Genomic DNA, 20,146 nt, shown 5'->3' with positions numbered 1-20,146 from the left:
GCTTGTAATTAACCAATTCAGTAAACATGTGATAGGGAGAAGTTTTCAAAAGCGAGGAACCAGGGTGAAAGGTTTTGATGTCTAAGAGATTTTTGTGAGTAGAAAAATGCAATCCCTTGGTTTTGAAATTAATATTCATTTTATTAAAGTGACCTATATAAAAACCCAGTTTGCATTAAGGTTTAAGGCTATTAAAAATCTAATTATTTTATCTATAAACTCTACTAAAATAACAATTGTCCATGTTCGCAGAGAGACCTGCAGGCCTGGGGCCCCTCCTGTTCCCCTTCCATTTGGGTGCAGGAAGAAGACCCCAAGACTGGGCCAGTGCTTCAGGGCCAGAGAGGAGGAGGTGGGAGAGGCCTCCTGCCCCTCAACCTGTAAACACAATAAAATTGTCGCCAGCAAAAATAAATAAATAAATTAATTAATTAATTAATTAATTAAAATAACAATTGTCTTTACCTCTTCTTTTTTTTTTTAATTTTTTTTTAACATTTATTTATTTTTGAGACAGGGAGAGATAGCATGAACAGGGGAGGGTCAGAGAGAGATGGAGACACAGAACCTGAAGCAGGCTCCAGGCTCTGAGCTGTCAGCACAGAGCCCGACGCGGGGCTCGAACTCACGGACCGTGAGATCATGACCTGAGCCGAAGTCGGCCGCTTAACCAACTGAGCCACCCAGGCGCCCCTACCTCTTCTTAATTAATGTTTGATTAACTCAAATTGAACTGACTATAGTTCCAAATTAGACTCACATACAACTTAATGAAAAACAATCTCATATATTAAAAATTTTTTTAATGTTTATTTTTGAGAGACAGAGAGGGACAGAGCATAAGCAGGGGAGGGGCAGTGAGAGAGAGGGAGACACAGAATCTGAAGCAGGCTCCAGGCTCTGAGCTGTGGGCACAGAGCCCGATGCGGGGCCCAAACTCATGAGTCGTGAGATCATGACCTGAGCGGAAGTTAGACGCTTAACCGACTGAGCCACCCTGGCGCCCCACAATCTCATATATTTTAAAGTGTTTATATTTTTAATATATCTTGCTCCCCTTTAAGTACCTCAAATGCATATTTATAACACTAAGCAAAATATTCTCAAGTTATTAATTTTTGTAAAGCAAATTAAATTGGGGGGAATCTCAAGTTCTCTTAAATATTCTAATTATATTTTTGAACTTAGTCAAATTATCTTCAACTTTAAAACTTAATAATCACAAGTCTAAAATCAGTTGGCTCAATTTAAATTGAAAGCCCAAGAGTCACCTTAGATTCTCTAATTTACCAAAATTTCTTTAATATTTCAAATGTAACAAATACACAATATTATCCCAATGATTCAAAATTCACTTACACACATTAAAGTTTTAACATTGTCAGATTACTTTATCTATTTGAATTCTAAACTTTTCTAGGGATTACTTAATCCACCAAATTTTTGAGACTGATACTCAGGACCTAAGACATATGTTTTCAGGTAATTTTTATCAACATCTCAGGTGGATTCTCTCAGTCCTTTTTAGAGTCATTGTAACAAGGGAGTTCAAGCCTGAGCCCTTCAGATAGGGTTGATTTTTCCCAGGTTCAAATTAAAATCTCAACTTTATTGTCTGATTTCTGTAGACCAAATTTCTTAAAACTCTTGCTACCCACTTCATTAAATTCTTCATGTCATTGAATTCTGTACTTTCTTCAAATTCTTCCTGGGGAAAGGGCACCTGGGGTACTCAATCAGTCAAGCGTCCAACTTCGGCTCAAATCATGATCTCATGGTTTGTGGGTTCAAGCCCCATGTCAGACTCTGTGCAGACAGTTCAGAGCCTGGAGCCTGTTTCAGATGCTGTATCTCCCTCCCTCTCTGCCCTTCCCCTCTCATGCTCTGTTTCTCTGTCTCCCTCAAAAATAAACATTAAAAAAAAAATTCTTCCTAGGTTCTGCTCATGTTTCATATCTTCATCAGCCTCTGTCATAACACACTAAAATTAAGCAAATGACAACTGGATAATGAGTTAGGTATACAATTATGTACATATTTTATATGTAAATATGAAAATGTCCATATAATTATGTATACTTAATATATATATATATATATATATATATATATATATATATAACTGAGTTATCAACAATTTTCCTAGTCACATAAGCTCATCCAAACCTAAGTAACTATGTACCCAATTATTGTGAAAAGATCACATATACTTCTCACTATAACTATATATTTTAAAGTCTAATAGCCTCATGATGTACTTCTTTGAAACTTTCTTCTGCTAATTAGAAACTCAACGTTACAAATGTTAAATTTCCTACTTAAGCTTTTGTAACTTTCTGTGCTTCTAACCATGCCCTTGTGCTGTATTGTAACTGTTTTGTTTTCATTTTAATATAGCTGACACACAATGTTACATTATTTTCCGAGGTACAACATAGTGATTCAACTTCTCTATACCTTATGCTATGCTCACCACAAGTGTAGCTACCATCTGTTACCATACAACCCTGTAACAATATCATTGACTATATTCCTTATGCTGTGCCATTTGTTCCTGTGACTGACTCATTCCTTAACTGAAAACCTGTATCTCCCACTCCCCTTTACCCACTTTGCTCCTCCCCCACCCCCTTCTCTCTGGCAGTCTTCAGTTTGTTCTCTGTATCCATAGGTCTGATTCTACTTTTTGTTTGTTTATTCATTTGCTTTGTTTTTAGATTTCTTTTTTTTTTAATTTTTGTAAAATTTATTTATTTGAGAGACAAAGAGAGTATGAGCAGGGGAGGGGCAAACAGAGATGGAGACACAGAATTCGAAGCAGGCTACCAGCTCCAAGCTGTCAGCACAGAGCCTGATGCGGGGCTTGAACTCACAAACTGCGAGATCATGACCTGAGCCGAAGTCGGACACTTAACCGACTGAGCCACCCAGGCGCCCCTGTCTTTAGATTTCATATATAAGCAAATCATATGGTATTTGTCTTTCTCTGACTTATTTCACTTAGCATAATATTCTCTAGGTCCATTCATTTTGTTGCAAATGGCAAGATCTCATCCTTCTTTATGGCTTCATAATATTCCATCGTGAATATTATCACATCTTCTTTATCCATCCATCTATTGATGGACACTTAGGTTGCTTACATATGTTGGCTATTGTAAATAATGCTGTAATAAACATAGGGGTACATATATCTTTTTGAATTAGTGGTTCTATTTCTTTGGGTAAATACCCCATGGTGGAATTATTGGATCATATGATATTTCTATTTTTTTAATTGCAATCATTTACCCATCTACTTCTTCCACAGACTGTGACCTCCTTGAGGATAGGGAGTACGGCTTTTTCTTACCCATTTTTTGGTGTGATAAAATATACATTACATAAAACTTAAACCATAAAATTTTAACCATTTTAAGTGCATAATTCAGTGGCATGAAGTATACTAACAAGGGAACATGACTTATATGTATCTGTAATCCCAGTTTCTGGCACAGTGCCTGACTGTAAATGTTACTTGATAAACATTTGTTGGACAAGCTACTGAATGATGAATAAATAAATGAACAAATGAATGAATTAATGTTTTATAACCATATAGTAAGTGTCTATATGAATTATACTATATATGTAATTTCTTGTTTTGAAGCCTTCAAGTTTAACAGACACAATGAAAATAGCTACGTTTGATCCCGTAATGGACATAAGCCCTATGTCTGACATCACAACAGTTATTAAATTAAGAAGACTGCAGAAAAAGGTCAAGCACATCCTACTTCACTGGCTGGATTACTACAGATTTGCTTTAGGTCAGTCATGGAATCCACTGAATTGCTCCATATAACCTGTTCCCATCATTCAGACTTCCAGAGGATCAACATTTGAATGCCTCTTCCTTCCATGGTTCCCAAGGTAGTAAGTTTGTAAACTGTAAAGCACTATACATATAGATTCTTATCTCGGGTCCAGGTGATTAGCCATAGCAAGAAAATCAAAGGAGCTGACCTTAATTTTATTTCCTTTTTCTTTTTAGAGAAGATCATCTATTTGATCACTTCTGTATTTTCACAAGGGAAGGTGCTTTCATATTCATATTTTGGATCAGAAAACACTCTTACTCATCAACCACCATAGTTCAGTCTCCCCACCAAAGCCTCAGTCCTTGCTAATGTCTTCTGTTCATTTGTTGTGTTGAGAAGAAGCCTGTGTACTCCATTAGAATGTACTGTTGTAATGTCAACTCATAGCTGGTGTTTGATTACAGAGTCAGGTCACAGCCAATTCTCGTTATTCACAGTAGCTGGGTTCTATAAAATCTCTACAAACACTGAATTAGCCAATCTTGAACCATTGCTCCTAGGATAAACACAGGATGAGGTTCCTTTGAGCCTCTGGTCACAGTATTTTTGTCAGCCTATCATTATGTAACCTTATTTTATGTGTGTCTGTCTGAAGACACCTTATTTAATATATTTTCTTGATACATTAACATTGAACTCATGGCCAATAGCACTATAACTCATGCCTGAGCTAAGCTTATTTACCACATGCATATTCTCTATAAGGCCCATCATAGCCTTCTTGCCACTGGAATGCTGTCTTGCACTTTGGAATGATGACTACACCTGCAGTCCATTTTAAATAGCAAAATCACCAACAAAAAGCACAAAAATGCAAGAACATTGGCACTGAATAGACCACGTAAAGGACACTTGCTTACAGCGTGAGAGTGGAAGCAAGAAGGCAGAGTATCACCTTGTTCAAGCTCAACTGGGAAAATGCAAGATACAACTTAAGTTTTGCTTAGCTGTATACATCAACAAGTGACTGTGAAAGTGCCGCAGGTATTGATTTAGGGTTACAAATAAACTTTAGCAAGTAGGCAAATTCATAAACACAGAATCTGTGAATAATGAGGATTGAATGTAAGCTACATCCAAAAAGTAAGCTTCTCCATTTGAGGAAATAATTTGCTAGTCATTATTATATATAGTAGAGTTTCCCAAAGGATTTGCCACAAATGTTTTACACAGGTACTAAGAAGTGGATATCCTTAGCCCTTAGGGCAGTGGCTGGGCTGGGGTGATTGAGCCCCCTGGGTAGTTGATTCCACCTGCCATGCCATGTTTACCACAACGTGCCATACCAATACATTGTATTTTCTCTTTTATATCATATTTCCTGTGATAAGAATCTACATGTATAGGGGTCAACAGTTTACAATTTTCTGTGTGACTTTAAAAAAAAAGTCTAGGAAGCACTGGTCTATTGCATGGTCAAAGCACAGTCTTCAAAATTAAACAGATCTGTTCAAAGCCTGGTTCTGGCTTTTTCTAGCTGAGTGTACATGGACTTATCTGTGATATCATGAAAATAAGAGTACTCACCTCAAGAGGGAACTTATTTCAGTCGGATAGTGCATTTAAAGTGTTTGGCACATTATCTGGCACAAGATAAGCACAGACAATCAAACTCCCATGGATTAGATTTGTTGATAACCTAGACATTTTTCTGATTACATAGATGCTATGTATCCCCTGGGCAACCAAGAAGTACATTTAAAATAAGAGAAACAACAGAAAAGGCCCTTCTGTAAATGGATGAAGGACCATCCAGATTAATGAAGCCAGTTTAACCCATACAGCTCAGCCTACACATACCCTGGTCCACTAAAGGTTTTCAGTGATGTATATTCTGTTTACATTTCAGGAATTGAATCCCTGTACACTTGCAAAATACCCAAGTCGCCACAAAAAGTGATCAAGAAACAAAAAGTCTCATCAGCAAAATTTCCTCTGAAACAAAGTACAAAGGAAAAAGATGAGAATAAGGAGTATCTTCAATACCAAAATACCTTCCGAAAACTGAAAGGTATCTTTCAGCCTTCGCCTCTCTATTGCATCCGGAAGACCCCAGTCAGCAATCAGTACCTCAGGTACCAGCCTCATTTGTCTTAACTCATAGTCCAGGTTATGTTTGAAAGAGCTTCAGATGGATGTCTCATTCAGTCCACCTTCAAATGCTGAGCAAGACCTGTTAAATTGCTTCACACAAGAGTTCTTTCTAAGCAGGGTGGGTTAAGCTGTTGCCATTTACATGCTATCAGTGAAACGTTTTTCCTAAACGTGGGACACGTTTATATGTCTAGATTCAAGCATTTGAGTTTTCTCCACCCTGCTTCCCTAGAGACTGCCCGCTTAGTAGAGGAATTTGAATCTATCAGGAATCAAGACTCAGTTTGTTTTCACCTCTTTGGTGAGTACATGTTTAAAACCTGACCCTATATTTGGGTTGAAAACTCTTGACTCTCTGTGTGGTGATGGTAAATGAGGGCCAGGAGTTACTGCTTCCCTTGCTGTCTCATGCAGTTCTCCTGAGAGAAATGTGCCCTTGTTTTCTTCATCAACATAATAAAGCCAGGTTCTCTTTGCATCTGTATCTCTGGGACTAGCTGCCAAATAGGGATGCTTCTCACCTCAGGTGGAAAAGGCCCAGCCATCACCTCCATCCAGGTCCAGGTGGCAGGGGAGAGGGGAGGGCTTGTTGGAGGAGTGGGCTGGTCTCTATACTGGAATCTACACTGGGTGGCAGCCTTTGGAAACCACAGGAGAAGCCGCCTCCCCTACCACCGAGTGAACTGCAGGCCAGCTGGGCTGATAATCTGCCAAGATGGCCAGGAGCTGAAAATCCCTAGGGTTCCCAATCCTAATATTGCTTCAGGAACATTATTGGAAACAATAAATTTAAAGAAAAGTGGCAATGGGGCACCTAGGTGGCTCAATTGGTTGGGTGTCTGACTTTGGCTCATGTCATGATCTCACAGTTCGTGGGTTCAAGCCCCGCATTGGACTAGAGCCTGCTTCAGATTCTGTGTCTCCCTCTCTCTCTCTCTGCCCCTCCACCCCCTCAAAAATAAACACTATTTAAAAAAAATAAAGAAAAGTGGCAAATACCATGAGGGGGACATTTCTTGTATTTGCAGCATTGTTAGCAGACTTCACGAGTGCCACTAAGCAAGCTGTGCTGCCTGACACCTGGGCATGGAATGAATTCATTCTACCAAACACTGTCATCTGCCACCTATAGGCATGTGGGCAATCAGCAATACAAAGACTTGGTCCTTGTCCTCCAAAAACTTCAAAGTATTAATTTGTAGGGGCACTTGTACCCCAATGTTCATAGCAGCACTCTCAACAATAGCCAAATTATGGAAAGAGCCTAAATGTCCATCAACTGATGAATGGATAAAGAAATTGTGGTTTATATACACAATGGAATACTACGTGGCAATGAAAAAAATGAAATATGGCCTTTTGTAGCAATGTGATGGAACTGGAGAGTGTGATGCTAAGTGAAATAAGCCATACAGAGAAAGACAGATACCATATGGTTTCACTCTTATGTGGATCCTGAGAAACTTAACAGGAACCCATGGGGGAGGGGAAGGAAAAAAAAAAAAAGAAGTTAGAGTGGGAGAGAGCCAAAGCATAAGAGACCGTTAAAAACTGAGAACAAACTGAGGGTTGATGGAGGGTGGGAGGGAGGAGAGGGTGGGTGATGGGTATTGAGGAGGGCACCTTTTGGGATGAGCACTGGGTGTTGTATGGAAACCAATTTGACAATAAATTTCATATATTAAATAAATAAATAAATAAATAAATAAATAAATAAATAAATAAAAATTAAAAAAAGGAAACTTAAAAAAACAAACAAACAAAAAAAAAAAAACAAAGTATTAATTTGTACCACTAATCAATGGAAACTAAGGAAGAAAGTGCTACCAGAGCAGTAGAGATAGAATGCTGGAGTTTTGTGGAGGGAGAGATTTTTTTAAAGGACTTTCTCCAGGAGACTTTGAATAGGGTCTGGAGTGATGGGGAGAATTTGGATATGCAAGTAGGGAGAGATGGTACTCTAGGGGGAGAGACATGTTATAAGGACAGTGATGGTACTGATAATGTCAGGAATGGTTAACATTTACTGAGCACTCACTATACAGTAAGTACCATGCAAAACACTGTACTTGCCGGATTTAACTCTCATGACACACCTAAGGGGTAAAATTATAATTAATCCCATGCCGCCATCTCCACCCCTCAAAGACACAGCTAGCGAGCAGGAGAGCAGAAATTTGACCAAAGGCATGTAGAGAGGACAGTGCAGGCAAATCAGAGGACTGCTGAGCACTTTGGTTTTGCTCGTGCTTCAGGTGTGGAAGATAGGATAAGCAGGATTGGGGCTAGATCACAGAGGGTTTTGACCCCATGCCAGAACTGGGTATAAATAGCAAAATTAAGTAAATGCTTTAAAATCTGCAGTGATGCAGCAAGCAGACACTATGTGAGGTAGGTCTAAAATGTTTATTTAGACTTTCAAATTTGCTGTGAAAAGTCAAAACAATCATTTCACATTTAAATGTAGAATTATTTTTATGGCTCAGTTATATGTTGCAATGACATCTGAAGAGATTAATATTAATTTAATAAAGACCCCATTTATTTCTGTAAAAACTTAATGGAAACTTTTAAATCTGTCGTTGAACTCTAAATCCTGAAATAAAAAAGCCTAAAGGCTTAAGCACTGTGCATGAGAAAATCCGTGTTATTATGTCCATCACTTCTACATATGGTTTCCATGCTCCAATTCAATTTCCAGCTAAATCCTGTGCATGGAGAACAGGCTAACACCTGGCAGAGGGAATACAGCATAATGTCCTGATAACACATTAGCAGAGTGTACAAGCTATGAGACTTTGGTAATCACGTACCTCTCTAAGCCTCTGTTTTTCTATCCGTAGAATGGAGGTAATAATACCTACTTCACAAGATTGTGAAAGACTTAAAGATAAGAATACACATACTCAACACACACTCAATACACAGATACACACACATCACAGAAAGAGGAAAAACGTTCCACTCAAGATGAGTCTAGAATCCAAAATTCCAAAACATATCAAAAAAGCTAATTCTGGGATGCCTGTGGGGTTCAGTCAGTTGGGCATCTGATTCTTGATTTCAGCTCAGGTCATGGATCCGGGAACATAGGACCAAGCCCCCTGTTAGGCTCTGCGCTGAGCATGAAACCTGCTTGGGATTCTCTCTCTCTCTCTCTCTCTCTCTCTCTCTCTCTCTCTCTCTCTCCTTCTCTAAAATTAAAAAAAAAATTTTAAAGAAAGCTAATTCTAACAAAGACAATCCAAAAATCAATAGTCAAAAGATGGATTCAATCTAGACAAAATTAAAATAATAGAGCAAATCTATAAAGTACTTAAGAACAGGTACGTTTAGAATCCTCAGGGTGAGTAACGATGGAATAAATAATTTAAAAAAAGAATTCGAAGACATTCAGTTAAGATATAGTGTATTGAACACGCTCAGGTTTACTTCAACTTTGCTAAAACCTTACTATAATGACTGTAAAAACCTCTAAGGCCTATTACATTACGTGTTATGTTAATTAGAATGCTTTCTTTGGGGGGCAAGTAACAGAGAATCCAACTCAAACAAGGACACTTATTACACATTTGTAAATCGAGAGGTAGAGCTACAAGGGAGGCATTGGGCCACTTCATCCCCCTTTCCCTCATTTATGCATCAGCTTAGTCTGTGAGCAGGAAAAAGATGCTCGAACAGTTTCAGGCTTCATATCTACTCAGAACAACCACCATGGAAGAGAGGGGGACTTTGTTCCCAGCACTCCAAACAAAAGGCCTGGGATAAACTATGTCTGGTGTCACATGTTTCTGACCTTCTCCCCAATGGCAGTGGCTGGATAAATGAAAAAAGTCTCACTGCCTTAAACCATCCAGGGCCCAACCTTGGAGCTTAGCATGGGGTCAGCTGTTCCAGAGGCAGATGGGCTACAAAAGGGACAGGCAGATATTAAATAAACTTGGGGTCTTATTAGGAAGGTTGAAGGGGCGCCTGGGTGGCGCAGTCGGTTAAGCGTCAGACTTCATCCAGGTCACGATCTCGCGGTCCGTGAGTTCGAGCCCCGCGTCGGGCTCTGGGCTGATGGCTCAGAGCCTGGAGCCTGTTTCCGATTCTGTGTCTCCCTCTCTCTCTGCCCCTCCCCCGTTCATGCTCTGTCTCTCTCTGTCCCAAAAAATAAATAAACGTTGAAAAAAAAAAAAAAAAAAAAGGAAGGTTGAAGATGAAAATGACTCCTGGTATTCAACTAAAAAAAAATTGTTCACTAATGTCCACCACAAATGTCATGATTTAAAACGTAGCCTTGGGTGGCTCAGTCGGTTAAGCGTCTGACTCTTGATTTCAGCTCAGGTCATGATCTCACAGTTCCCTGAGTTCAAGCCCCACATCAGACTCTGCACTGACAGCACGGAGTCTACTTGGGATTCTGTCTCCCTCTCTCTCTGCCCCTCCCCTGCTCTCTCTCTCAAAAATAAACTTTTAAAATATCTTTTAAAAATAAATAAAATATACATTTTCTGCAAAATTAGAGACAAAGCATAAAAAGTTAGGGAAAGGACATATTAATATTAGCACACTTATAAACTGTAATTCATACAGACTGCTACAGTAGGTAAACCTACAGTGGGACACTGCTTATATGCTGCCTCACACTATAGCCGATTTCATCTCTTTTGTCAAACAGCACTTATGCAGACAGTGCTCAAAGTAAGTTCTGGAGTTGAATTCCATTTTAATTTATAGACTGCTTTAGCTTTAGCAGCATTCTATGCAAAATACTGCACTATGTTGCACAGGTACTACTCCACTCATATTTGAAATTTTGTTCTTAGAGCGCCTGGGTGGCTCAGTTGGTTAAGTGTCTGACTTTGGCTCAGGTCATGATCTCGCAGTTCATGAGTTCAAGCCCCACATCAGACTCCGCTGTTAGCAGGGAGATTGGATCCTCTGTGTCCCTCCTTCTCTGCCCCTCCTTTGTCTGCTCACTCTCTCAAAAATAAACACCTAAGGGCCACCTGGGTGGCTCAGTTGGTTAAGCAACCAGCACTTGACTTCAGCTCAGGTCATGATCTCAGGGTTCCTGAGATCAAGCCCTGCTTTGGGCTCTGTCCTGACAGTGTGGAGCCTGCTTGGGATTCTCTCTCTCTGTCTCCCCCCACCCCCCACTCATGTGTTCTGTCTTTCTTGCTCATAATTAATAAATAAACTTTAAAATTCGGTTCTTACTCTTTGAAGCACATTGCATACTTTCCTGATAAGATGGATGGTCCTGTAGACAAAGGGATATGTAAACTTACTCCTGTAGTTCAACCCCATCAGTAATGACTGTGAACCACACTGTAAAGGATGTAGCAACTTGCTTGTGCTTAACAGGAGAAATTAGAGCTAGAATGTGACTCTATGGGGACTTTATAGGTTTGTTAATTGACCTATAGCTATACCTTAATGCGTTTGTGTATTTTTTCATTTCTTTCAGCATTTCGGGACATCCAAACATTACTATACTACCAGCATTTTCCTGTGCATTAAACTCTGCATGTGAAACCTTAACAGTTACTAAAGTTTATAAATACACACATTTAAAAAATTTAAATGGATGTATTGTTTTAATCTGTTTACTGCTCTTTTCAGCTTTATTCAATAAATTACTATCTGATGGTTGCATTGGCGATTATAACTTCAAATGTGCATCATGATAGAAAGTGCCAACTTATTGGGAGGGAATGGAAAGACAAAGTTACCACGAGGAAGGCCCAGAAACCATGTGCTAGAAAGAAATCAGTTCAGTCCTCTAAGAATTGGGTCTGTGGGCTAGCTAAAATAGAAATAAGCTTGTCAAAAAGTAAGGGAAATTACTAAGACTCTCAATACATCAACAGGTATAGAGAGCCAATCTGAATTTCTTAAGCATAAAATAAGATAGTATATATCTCTCACTGACAGCCTGGTTTATGTTAACTGCCTCACATTGGGGAGTTATGGGGTGGTAGAGAGTGCTAAAACCTTGATGCGTGTGCATGTGTGTGTGTGTGTGTATATGTTTACCCCTCCCTGCCTAGTGGGTTTTCAGTGGCCAGTACTCAGAACCCCAAGGCCTCACATTCATAATCAAGTCCAATAATGGTGGGGTGGTGTCCTGCCCCATGAATATTAGGAATATGAGCAGACCAAGTCTCCAGGCCACCAAGCAGCTTGGTTGGTAGGCACACTAGCTGACACATTAGAATTACTCAGGGATGCTCAGAATGCCTCTTCAGAGCCTCTGATGTTGGTATGCTCTGTGTTCACCTGTTATAGGGTCCTTGTAGGTGAAGCTGGGGATGAAGGAATAAGTGATCATGTGAAAACAAGAGGGTGTTACTGGGTCTGGGAATTCTAGCAGCCTATTCTTTACAGGATGGAGATCAGAACTTTAAATCCAAACACGCCTGAATTATTTGATGGTAACTCCCTGTCCTGCTCTCAGAGCTCTCTGCTACTGTCCAGCCACTTGCAAAGGTGGTATCGTTAGGTCTCTTGTTACTCTTTAACACTCATATTGTATAGCAAATCATACGTGCTAAAAGTTTTTTTTTTAATCATTGTGTTCTTTGAGGTATAAGGTAGCTAACTGTAGAAATAGCATTAATACATTTGAAGTAGAAAAACAAAGTGAAAGGATTTGCCTGACCAGATTTCAAGGCCTTTTAGGAAGTGATAGTAACAAAGATATTGTGGTATGGGCACCAGACTTGTTAGATCAATGGAACAGAATAGAGAGCCCCAGTTCAGACCCAGACACATATGGAAATTTGATATACAATAGAGATAGCAATACAAACCAGGGAGGAAAGAATGGATTATTCAATCAATGGTGGTGGGACAATTGGTTATCTATCTACCTACTTACCTATCTTATATTCCTACTACCCATCATAAACTCCAAGCAGATTAAAGAGCTAAATATGAAAAGCCAAATAATAAACTATTTAGAAGAAAACATAAGGAGGATGTTTTTATCACCTTGAGATAGAAAATAAATTCTTTTTTTATATGTTTATTTATTTTTGAGAGAGAGTGTGTAAGTGTGGGATGGGCAGAGAGGGGGACAGACGATCTGAAGGGGGCTCTGTGCTGACAGCAGGGAGCCCGATGTGGGGCTCAGACTCAATAAACAAACTGTGAGATCATGACCTAAGCCAAAGTCAGGGGCTTAACCAATTGAGCCACCCTGGCGCAGGAATATAAATTCTTAAACCAAACACACAAAAAAACACAAAAATTAGGGAGAGGGATGATAAGTTTAACTACATTAAAATGAAAGTCTTATGTACAAAAGAAGGAAATGCACAAAAATTTCACTGTAGCAGTTTGCAACAGTTAAAAATAGGAAACTACCTAAATGTCCATAACCAAGAGGATATTTAAATTTTTTGTTGTGGACAACTGCCATTTGTTTTGACCATCCAGCCTCTGAACCAACTTTCTATCTTTGAGAACTCCTCTACTTGCCAAAGTGGAGCACACTTCCAGTATAGATGACCACAATGCCAGATTTTTGCTTTCTCAGTTCCCTCTGAAACTGGGGCCTAGGCACATGACCCAGTTTCTGCCAATCCGATGAACCTGGCCCAGATTTCCATGCAGCTGCAGGGGCTGCCCAGACCCTCCAGGCAGGAAGGGGCATCAGCTCTACATGGCTCCCAGAGGCTGTGCCGGCTATTGTTCTCAGGACAGTGTTCTGGGTCAGCAGGGTCCACCAGCAGAGTCAGCCCAGCAGCTGTGGCTGTGGTGTCCGAACTGGACAAGTTCTACAGCACGACTGGGGACATTTTCCCTGGCAGTGGACCCTGCAAGCCTGATTCTTACACCTTTCCAAAGATTTTCTAAGCTCTTTAGTGCATTCTTTTGTTTTTGTGCATTTGCTTAAATTGGCCAGTTTGTTTCTGCTGCTTGCAACTAAAACCCTAACCCTGATAGATTATAAATTATGATATATTTATGTAACATACATGGGAATGGCATACATCAAAATCAGAGTTAAAAGTTGAGTGAAATCAGATGTCCTTGGGGCTATAAGTTGTATCTGAAATTATAATAATGAAAAAAATATATATATAGCAAATGTAGTAAAATACTAAGATTTGATAAAGCTTGGTGGTATGTACACAGCTGTTTGTTTTTTTTTTTAGTATGTAAAGTGTCCTACGTGCACACACTGATATGCATATATATAAACTTTTACTATAATGAATACAGAAGCACTCAGATTCTAAAGGTTTCAGAGCAACAGTATTCTATTGAAATTTTTTGCCTCTCTTTCCAAAAAAAGAAGGTCCATTTCTGAGTTGGCCTGTTTCTAAATTCACTAGTGAACAATATGGCAGGAAAGGAGGGGAAAAAGACGTGACATTGAAAAAAGGTTGGGTAGAACATGAAGCCAAGAACTGAAATAACATACTATATTTACATGTGTGGGTTTTATTATCACAAGGAAATATATAATCATCATTTCTCAGAAATGTGCTTCTACCAAGGGGAAGAATCAAGATATTTTGAAAAGCACAACTTCAAAAAACACAACTGGGCATTTATCACATTTACTAAGTTTCTCAGGTTCAGCATAAAGAAAATGAAGCCAACATGGCACAGAAACAGACACTCAGATCAATGGAACAGAATACAGAACCCAGAAATGGACCCACAAACATATGGCCAACTAATCTTTGACAAAGCAGGAAAGAATATCCAATAGAAAAAGTCTCTTGAGCAAGTGGTGCTGGGAAAACTGGACAGCGACATGCGGAAAAATGAACCTGGACCACTTTCTTACACACACACAAAAAAAATAAACTCAAAATGGATGAAAGACCTCAATGTAAGACAGGAAGCCATCAAAATCCTTGAGGAGAAAGCAGGCAAAAACCTCTCTGACCTTGGGCACAGCAACTTCTTACTCAACATGTCTCTGGAGGCAAGGGAAACAAAAGCAAAACTGAACTATTGGGACCTCATCAAAATAAAAAGCTTCTGCACAGAGAAGGAAACAATCAGCAAAACTAAAAGGCAACCGATGGAATGGGAGAAGATATTTGCAAACGACATCTCAGATAAAGGGTTAGTATCCAAAATCTATAAAGAACTTATCCAACTCAACACCCAAAAAACAAATAATCCAGTGAAGAAATGGGCAAAAGACATGAATAGACACTTCTCCAAAAAAGACCTAGATGGCCAACCAACACATGAAAAAATGCTCCACATCACTCATCATCAGGAAATACAAATCAAAACCACAATGAGATACCACCTCACACCTGTCAGAATGGCTAACATTAACAACTCAGGCAACAACAGATGTTAGTGAGGATGCGGAGAAAGAGGATCTCTTTTGCATTGTTGGTGGGAATGCAAACTGGTGCAGCCACTCTGGAAAACAGTACGGGGTTCCTCAAAAAGCTAAAAATAGAACTACCCTATGACCCAGCAATTGCACTACTAAGTATTTATCCAAGGGATACAGGTATGCTGTTTCGAAGGGGCACGTGCACCCCAATGTTTATAGCAGCACTATCAACAATAGCCAAGGTATGGAAAGAGCTCAAATATCCACTGATGGATAAATAGATAAAGAAGATGTGGCATATATATATACAATGGAGTATTATTCGACAGTCAAAAAGAATGAAATCTTGCCATTTCCAACTATGTGGATGGAACTAGACGGTATTATGCTGAGCGAAATTAGTAAGAAAAAGACATATAATATGACTTCACTCATATGAGGACTTTAAGACACAGAGCAGTTGAACACAAAGGAAGGGAAACAAAAATAATATAAAAACAGGGTGGGGGACAAACATAAGGGACTCTTTTTGTTTTTAATTTTTTTTTCAACGTTTATTTATTTTTGGGACAGAGAGAGACAGAGCATGAATGGGGGAGGGGCAGAGAGAGAGGGAGACACAGAATCGGAAGCAGGCTCCAGGCTCTGAGCCATCAGCCCAGAGCCTGACGCGGGGCTCAAACTCAGGGACCGCGAGATCGTTACCTGGCTGAAGTCAGACACTTAACCGACTGCACCACCCAGGCGCCCCTAAGAGACTCTTAAATACGGAGAACAAACACGTTTACTGGAGGGGTTGTGTTAGCTAATTTGGATATAAATTTTTAAAATAAAATTTAAAAAAAGAAAAGATGAAGCCAACACTGAATATTTTAATGATAATAAAAAATACTCTTCTAGCTACCAGGAATGCCAGTTTTCAGTAACTTAATTAAAATATTTTATTTAACAAATTTCAGCATCACACAAAAATTCTTTAGGTGTAATTAAAATTCACAGAGTTTGTTTTTATAAGCCTCATAACCTCCCAGAAGTTTTGTGGAAACTTATCCCTACATTACAGATGTTAATACTAAAGCATAAAAAAGTCAGAAGATTTAGAGTGACACTGAGAGTTAGTGATGGATGACAGATCCAAATTTAGCTTTCTGATGTCCATTCTGGCTAGTGGGTTACATAATTTATCCAGTCTATTAATAGACATAAATCAACTCAAAAGTATTCTGTAGATAGTTCACTTCCAGTCAGTGAGACAGCAGTATTGTAACAGAAAAAAATACCCTCGGGTTCACGTTCCAGCTCTATCAGTTACTACTTGTGTGCTTTAGTTATAGTATTGAATTTCCTGAGCTCCAGTGTTCCCCACTTGTAAGAGGGAATGAAGTAAGTATCTTACAGACCAGTCTCAATGCATTCTTCTTGCATTTGTTAAACTGCAATTAACGCTCTAAATCTCATCCTTATTGGTCAATTATTTGCAATCATTTGGATTAATTAATTCCTCTGAACTGACATAGCTTATGTCTGTTTCAGAGCCACAGGTGCTTATATAACTGAAAAGCCTTACGTTGAACTCTTTCAGTGTTTTGACAAGTATTTTAGTATGCTGACACATAAAATTCTGTCCAGAAGTAAATGTAAATGCTTTACAAAAGTAGCCATTTTGGTTCTTTTCAAAGTGATGTTTTTTCTGTCCATTCAGTTCTTTAAACATGATTTCTAACCATTACATTTCTAGGCTTCCTCTTCCTCCCATTGAGAGCAAGGACGCATGGTTTGCTTCCCAGCTGCTTTGTCCTGTGGTCCTCAGGAGGACACTGTGTGGGAAGGAAGGGGGCACATGCCAATGTGGCACTTACAGCATCCCTGAAGTGACAGACCTGGAGTATGATCACCTTATAAGCACCCAGCTGTCCTCCGTGGATCAGGTCATTATAGTCCACGTGACCTCAGCTAAGGAAACAGACAAGACTATAAAAGAAATGGCCCAAGTGTATAGGAAACTGAACAGATCCAAAAGCATGCCTTGCATTCAGGTGGGTATCATGTGTATTAAGACAAACTGAATAATGTCTACTTGCATGGTACATCTTAATACATTTCGTCAGCCACACAAAAGATTGTGGAGGAATTTTTCCCCTGCTTTTGTAATTGAAGTATGACCTTCATATAATAAAGGTCGCAAATCTTAAGGGCATATAGCTTAATGAATTTTTGTGTATGTGTATACCTATATAATCACCAGCCAGATTAAGATATAGAATATTTCCGGACCCCAAAAAGTTCTCTCTGGCCCTTTTCAGTCAGCAATCGCCCTGCCTCCCACCCCTGGTAACCGCTTTTCTGACTTCCATCACCATAAATTAGTTTTATCTGTTTTAGATGTTCGTATACATGGAATTACACAGTATGCACATTTTGAAACACACAGTACATTTTTATGCCTCTTTTGCCAGAGGCTAGGAATGGTAAATACCAGGCATGCCAATATCCTCCCATTCTGCATCCATGGTGGACATTACTGATCCATCATTCTTTTCAACTGAGCCTAGACTGGGCCCTAACTCTTTTTCCTGACTGCACTGCTAGTAACTACTACCAGCGGATCTGAGTAGTAACTCATGAAGCCTCTTCTATATGATAGCCTTTCCCCTCAAGAGTATTCTCTAAGTCTTATTGATTGTATCACTATGTCACTTTTTTTCCGATTTGTGCCTTTTCTCCAGTCCCATTGCTTCTGCTCATTTCAGGCCTTCATCATCTCCCATCTGATTTTCTCCAGTGGCCTGACTAGTTTTCCTGCTTTCTGGTCTTGGTGCCTGTGATATTTCCTACACATTGCGGGGCGCTCTTTTTAATACATGGACATGACTGCATCATTCTCCTGCTTAAAATCTTCTAAGGACTTCCTTTCAGGCCACGTCCAAGTTCTTTCATGTGACATGGAGGGCCCCTCCCAGTGGGGCTCTTCCCTCCCTGACCAATTCCCTGTTCCAACCCCAGCAATGGCCCCAGGGGACATATTAAAGAACCTCTGCAGGGTTCAGGTCTTGTTCTGCATCAGGTTGAAGCATGTGGAAGCTGAGGGCAGGGCCGTGTCACCTCTTGCAGAGCTGCGTCCACTGATTGGGCTTTTAAGACATTGCCCTAAATAGCCCTGAGCTTCTTTTGAGGGATGTTGCATTATATTCCCCAGGCCTAGTGTTCCCCTAGATGAAGCCCGATGTGAAAATTGTCTTTCTGAATGAGAAGCTAGAATAGCTTTACTTCCCATGAGGATCCTGTATGTTTCCTTTTTCCCGGTAATGAGATTTTTGGTACCCAACTGGGTTTCTCTCTTTACTTGGCCTGAAAGTACAGAGAAAAGTTTTAAACTGAATTATAACAATAGATTAAGAACTTATGGGCCACTTATCTGAAATCCATTTCTTATTTTGGATCCAGAGCTTGTATTGGTACTGAAATTTTCTCATCATAATTTTTTTTGATTTATAATTTTCTCTTATACTATTCTTGCTTCCTATAAGCCTCCTTGCATCTTTTGCTAAAAAGGTAGAATAGAAACAAACAAGTTTAAAAGGTAAGTTTTGATGAAGGAAATATTTCATCTAACAGAACTGATAGCAACCTTGCAAGAAAGTGACATGTCATTTTGTAACTCTAAACGGTGAAGAAAGAGAATATGGGTGTAATTGGCTGGGTACCCTAGACTTCCATAAAGTACATTCTTTTTTTAGATCATAAAAATGAAGGGAATATTCTCATACCAGAGACCCTAAAGGGAATACAAATAAGAATGGGGAAGGTTGTAAAACACAGAAAGTTCACCCTAGAACTCCAGTCTCCATCAAAAAGGTTGCTTGGTCAGACTAGGGTCTTGGCTCTCTCTTCATTCTCTTTCATTCCACCTAACCAGGGAACCATGAGGCCTGCACAATGGTGAAATTGTTAAGCTGCACTTGGAAGCTGGACAGCAATGAGAATTCACCGGACGCTCTGATGGAAGCCTCAAGGGTGTAGACAAAGCTCCTAAAAGGGTAGCCTGAGCCACAGAGTATGTGGGATGGGTTCTGGGAGCTCAGGGAGAACTGGTTCTGGGAGTGGCAGCCCTACCCTTCCAGCCTGCACTGAATCCAGATTCCTCTGCCCACAGTTGGAATCTTCTTGATGGCAGGACCGTGTCTTGGTCACCCTTGTAGCCCTAGTGCCTATCACTGGGCCTAGTGCATGGTTAACATCTAAAATTTATTGGTCAAATGAATAAATGAACCAACGAATGAGTAAATGTTTTTTTAGCCTAAACGCCAGTTATGGGTGTATATGGTCACTGCTACTTCTTTCTTAGTTTCATGGGAGATGCTCTGGGACTATGGGCTTGTGAACGGAGCTAGGGCTCCCCTGAAGAGACAGACAAGCCAAGTGGATGAGAGAGCAAGACCATAGTTAGGAAGAGTTCAACTCTTCACTGAAAAAGACAATGATGTGCATTAAATCCCAAGGGCTCTAATATCCTTGGTGCAAACAGTACCTGCCATCCCCCCTCTCCCTCTATACCTGGCATCTAGTAGACACTCAGGAAATGTTTGTTCAACTGATCTGAAGTGACAAAGTCAGAATAAGATCAAAAAAGCAATATTTATTGAGCATTTACTGTGTTGCAACCACTATTTACCCGGAATATCATTTAGTTCTCAAAAGAATTGCAAATGGCTGGCTCTCTGCACATGAGTCCATTGAGCACAGGTGAATAACTGAGACACAGGACAGTTAGGTCACTCGTTCAAGGTTACTCAGTTAAAAAGCGGTGGGGCTGAGATTCACACCAATCAGTCTTACTCCAGGAAGCACACTCTTAAGCACCACGCTCTGCCATATAGCATTGTGGAGT

At 39.7% G+C, this 20,146-nt stretch overlaps 1 protein-coding gene across 9 annotated transcripts in view; it reads left to right on the top strand.

The window, feature by feature from the left end:
- LOC102901233 (uncharacterized protein C3orf20 homolog) overlaps positions 1 to 20,146 on the top strand; it is a 134,905-nt gene that overhangs the window by 77,383 nt on the left and 37,376 nt on the right. For 7 of the 9 annotated variants that reach the window (XM_045062182.1, XM_045062176.1, XM_045062181.1 and 4 more), the window contains 3 exons: positions 3,650 to 3,809; positions 5,710 to 5,935; positions 16,997 to 17,294. In XM_045062182.1, coding sequence (XP_044918117.1) covers positions 3,650 to 3,809; positions 5,710 to 5,935; positions 16,997 to 17,294 — 684 coding nt within the window. Of the gene's footprint in view, positions 1 to 3,649; positions 3,810 to 5,709; positions 5,936 to 11,409; positions 11,867 to 16,996; positions 17,295 to 19,174; positions 19,751 to 20,146 lie in introns of those variants that run through there. The other 2 variants (XM_045062183.1, XM_045062184.1) reach the window with 2 other exon arrangements.

Source organism: Felis catus, chromosome B4 (genome assembly GCF_018350175.1).
Source record: "Felis catus isolate Fca126 chromosome B4, F.catus_Fca126_mat1.0, whole genome shotgun sequence".
Classification (NCBI taxonomy): Eukaryota; Metazoa; Chordata; class Mammalia; order Carnivora; family Felidae; genus Felis; species Felis catus.
Note: the sequence above shows the minus strand (reverse complement) of the source record. Positions and strands in the feature narration are given on the sequence as shown.